The 4,668-nt window shown below is 45.9% G+C and overlaps 1 protein-coding gene across 1 annotated transcript; it reads right to left on the bottom strand.

The window, feature by feature from the left end:
• Nucleotides 1–1,035: 1,035 nt before the first annotated feature.
• LOC117147554 (alpha-tubulin N-acetyltransferase 2) lies at nt 1,036–2,199 on the bottom strand. Its single transcript, XM_033314496.1, has one exon. The coding sequence runs from the start codon at nt 2,103–2,105 to the stop codon at nt 1,410–1,412; it is 696 nt and encodes a 231-aa protein (XP_033170387.1). The 5' UTR covers nt 2,106–2,199; the 3' UTR covers nt 1,036–1,409.
• Nucleotides 2,200–4,668: the final 2,469 nt, after the last annotated feature.

A 4,668-nucleotide genomic window follows, 5' to 3' on the forward strand; every position in this document is an offset into this window, starting at 1 on the left:
ATGGCATTTGACACGTGACAGAAATGCTGAATTTTAATATTTGCACCACTGTGTTTTGGGCCACAGCTTCCTTCTGTCTGTCTGTGTGCGTGCGTATTTGTGTGTGGTGCGCATTAGTGTGTGTGTCGCCGTGGTGGCCAGTGTGTGTGCTTTGGTTAAAGTGAATTTCATTTGGATTTCTGCGGACCGCTATTGTTTCTTCGGTATCATTTGCCCAATGCCAATGGTCTACGACTATATATGTATGCTTGCCATGTATATAGCCAAGCAGGCATATAGCCAGGATGCTAGGGGATTCCAGTTTCTAGCTACCCCCGTCAATGTGCCGTCAATGGGTATCCACTGGATTGGCGCTCTTTAAATTTGTTTGCCCCGCATGTGCGGACACTTTGCTCAATTGATGCGACATAATAACTGCCGGCAACCAGTTTTGGCCAAAGTCGGGACAGTTTCCTCTGCCATCGCTGGACCTGGGCCCCCATCAACTTTTGACTGCCCATTAAATATTATGGCAATGCAAACGAATCAACAAAGCCAAACAACACGGCCTACATACAGCCAACGAAAATCAACAGCGGCAATCATTGGACGGGTATTTTGCATATTTGGCCATTTTTGGCTATTTCTGGCGACGTGACGGCAAATAAAAGTTAAATGAAAATTAAACTATGCAAATACAAGCAAATTTTGTGGGTGAAAGGCGGGACAGGGTTGCGGATTTCGACAGGATTCCGTTGGCCTGCTGGCGTTTGAATTGCCGTAGAGCGTCTGGTCATTTGCCAATCAGTCTGAAACTCAAAATTGAATTGGGTTTTCAATCCGCGCCCCCTCTGCCACCTGAGCCATTGTGGATTATTCCGATTAAGTGATAGACTGGCATACATATATCGAAATTATCGATGATGGTTGATATTATCGATGATGACTGAATTCGGCATCGCTAGTATTGCCTTTTGGTTATTGAACGAGATCTATGGCAGTATTGCTTTCTTGTGTTTTGAAGATTTAATTTTAATTTAATACTAAGATCATGCATGCATTTTTTATTTTCAATAAGGGAAATTGAATTGGAATAAGTTTAAATCGAATGTATCGATTTTATCGGTAATGGGCATCAGCGATAGCATACAGTATGTTTTCTCAACACAAGCTTCAAGTAAGATTAGCATTATCAGTTGCCTAAAAAGTGGTGGTGTGGGATATAAATTTAATAACTTTAAGATTTTTTAAACCGAATTACTAATTTTGTGATCGATAAGTGCCACGAATGAAATCGAACTATGTGCGACTGCTCTAGTGTTAGAATCTTCTGCCGCCGGAGACCTCATTGCATACTGGCGAGTGTGAGTGGTGAATTCCAGCGACGTCGATAGAGCGATGTTCCTGAGCGATGTTCCTGACACGGTTTTCTAGTCCTGCGCCTGCTCATGTTCCTGGCGCTTGAAGTGACCCTGGCTCTGGTTGCGGATACTGCCGGTCGCCTGAAGCCCGCTTGCAGATTTGCTCGTGGTGATGGGATCATCGAAGAAGCCTTCGTAGAGCACAAAATTGTTGCCCTGCGGAATGGTGCGGACCAGGTCGTAGTGCTTGGCCATGAAGGCCAGCATCTTATTGGACGGTCGGTCTACGGAGCACTTCTGCGCTGACCAGCCCTGCTTCTCCAGCATCCATTCGAAGAGCAGCTTGCCCTGGCCGCAGCGCTGGCGACTCTCGTGGACATAAAAATCCAGAATGGCTGGCGTTTTATTGAACCGTCGGTAGCAGCCCCCCTGGTCGAAGACAAAGAGGTCCTTGGTGCCGACCTTAAGCAGCCCGGTGATTTCCCAGTGTCCCGCCGCTTTGTCCGCCATTAGATATACCACCTGGTCGGGAGCCAACTTGTCGGCGGAGGTCACTGCATGGCAGAGCCCCTGGGCGTCCGCTGACAACTTGCCCATGACGTTTATGATTTCGCTAAGCCGGCAGCTGCTCCTCGGCTGTTGTCCCCGATTCGTTTGGGGGTAAGGTCTACATTGGGCGACTTCGGGACTTAGCGAGTGCGCCTGCACCCGGATGATCGACTGCGGAAAGAGGTGCTTGATATCAAAGGCGAACTCCACCATCATGGTCTGTATTTATGACTTGAATAATTCTCAGGGTATTCCGACTCACACTCGTACTTGATTAAAAAACATTCAGACTATACCTTTGACTTTGGAACAAAGCTAATCGCATAGCTGGCTGTGATAGCTTTTTCTGGGGGTGAAACTTGGGGTCTCGAACTATTTCAAAATACCATTACACATGCCTCAAAAATGTAACGATTCATTGATCTGGTGCAATGCATAATTTAATATCTCATCAAAAAAGGGACATGCCGGAGCCAAGGATCAAAGAAACTAAGCAACTCGATGAAGCATAAGGACAAAAGGATGGAGCCACCGAGTTTATTGAGAACAATATACCTTTTCAAGGACGTTTTCCCAATCAATCGATCATGACGACAACCAACCAGGAAAAGCATCGAATGACAGTAAAATAATAGTATTGTAAGAGCTTCCACTCACTTAAGTAAAAGCCAGGAGTAATACCTAAGCATATTAATAATAGTTTACATCTAAAGAGGCTTAAAACTACAATCAAATATTAAATTATATTAAATCCTTGTTTACCAGCTAAGCAAATGTACCGAAAGATAGAAAATATTTTGGGCCTGTATCTATGGGAGTGCATTTATTTTGAGTTTATGGCTGGGCACTCAGTGCTCCTCTTTCATTTTCCGCTGGCCAGAAGGCTAAAAAGTCATTGACCGTGAAGTTGGAACGGCAGCAGCTCGGGATGGGACAGTAATCCACTGAGAAGGCATGCTTGATTGCACTAACCCCATCGCCTGAGGTCCTGGGTCCTGCGTCCTGCGTCCTGAGTCCTTACACATTTTAATATTCGGCCTTGTATTTAAACTATTTCTGGTCGTGTGCATATTTTTCGATTTTGACTCTGGTCCGTTGAGCTTCCGGTTGCCAGAATTCCATTCCGGGTCAGATGTTAGGCCGTAGTGGTGGTGGTGGTGGTGGCAGGACGAAGAGGAGCAGCAGCTACAGTGGGAAATAGCCCAACTGATTTAACTGATTGGCTGGGCTGGGCTGGTCCTACTGGGTCCCTTATCGAGACTTTGCTCGAGTCGGAACGCCTCTTTAATTTTTGTAAGTTTCCACGGCATCCTGGTCTTGAATTCCGATCAGCGAACTTCTGACTACAAGTCCCATTCGCAAATCACACAGTTCCCTGGTCATCGAGCCTGGCATATGGCCTCTAACGATGGGGCCAACAAATTTCCTCCGTCCCCGTGGCTTCACTTTGGCTTTTGCAATCCAAACGTTAATGGTCTGTCAATTATCGCCACCCAGTGTGTGTAACGATAAGATATCGCCCCCAGACGCAAAACATTCCATCCGCTCCCTCCCTGCTTCCTCGTGTCCTGTTGTTCTGGTATCTTGGTGTACATTGCTCTGGGCACGAGTATCCGTGTTCCCTCAACACTTTAGTACATCATTTAGTTCGAATTAGTTATGGACATAGAGCACACAACTCTCGGGCAGCCGAAGACACACAATCGAATGAAACAACTTTGCGCACACCCAGGATGAGGCCGGGAATTCCAACTAGCAGATGGGGCAGGGGGTCAGGGGTCGCCTCTGGTTGCCCTTTTTACATTTGTATTTATGGCCTGGCCAAGACACTGCTCCAAGACAATGATGCCTCTGCGGGCGCACACGAAATTGGCTATCGGCCTGGGCGGCATTGAAAGAAATTGTTGATGACTATCGCTCCAGACATAATATATAATGCATATATAACGTTTTTAAGGACTTATATACGCTACAAATATGGCTCGTATTATTAAAAAATGCTGGTCAAAAATAATATACAAACTATCATAATCACATGATAGACTCCATAGATATTATGCAAAACATAGAGCATAGAACAAAGCTATATCAAACACAGTTAGATTTGGAAAGCTATTTCTTAGCAAATTTCAGTATTGGTTTCTATTTATAACCCTCTAGGATCTATGCGATCTATGCCTCATTGTGATGGATATGAACACCCCTTTTTCCGGCAGTGTACTTGGCCATTTGGATGAGGAAATGGCGGACTGAAGTTCGCTCCCATCCTCATTTATTTTCCCGCCTCTGTCTGTGTCTGTGTCTATGGATCCGAATCCGAATCCGAGTGCGCCTCCGACTCCAGGATTGTCTGACTGAGTACCCATTAGAGTATGACGAGTGGTGGATGGTGGGCGGCGGAGGAGCCTTTTGGCCTTCATTCCCCGGCTGCGACTCCTTACGCTCATCTATTTAGAGGCTCTTAGTTGGGTTTTTGGTTTCCTGGGAGGTGGCGACGGCCGTGAGCTCCTTCTCGAATTGATTCTGCCATCCCCCCCAACACCGGAAGTGGGTTCACCCCATTGTGCGTCTTGTTTGTCTTGCGTAAGTATTTTTATTTCCTTTGGTGCGTATTGGAATTTTATTATCAGCTCATATAAGTGCAATAAAATGTTGATGTACGAGTGTGGGTACCAAGCTGGTGAAAGCGAAAGTAGTACATGTGAACTTACCGAGCCCCGGACCAAATCCTTCGCCCTTCGAAATGAAAAGTTGGCGTTCGGTTTTGCCTTGAAATATT

Source organism: Drosophila mauritiana, chromosome X (assembly GCF_004382145.1).
Source record: "Drosophila mauritiana strain mau12 chromosome X, ASM438214v1, whole genome shotgun sequence".
NCBI classification, from domain to species: Eukaryota; Metazoa; Arthropoda; class Insecta; order Diptera; family Drosophilidae; genus Drosophila; species Drosophila mauritiana.

Coding starts and splice junctions, on each gene's coding strand:
- LOC117147554 (XM_033314496.1), bottom strand. CDS start 2,105: ATGATGGTGGAGTTCGCCTTTGATATCAAGCACCTCTTTCCGCAGTCG.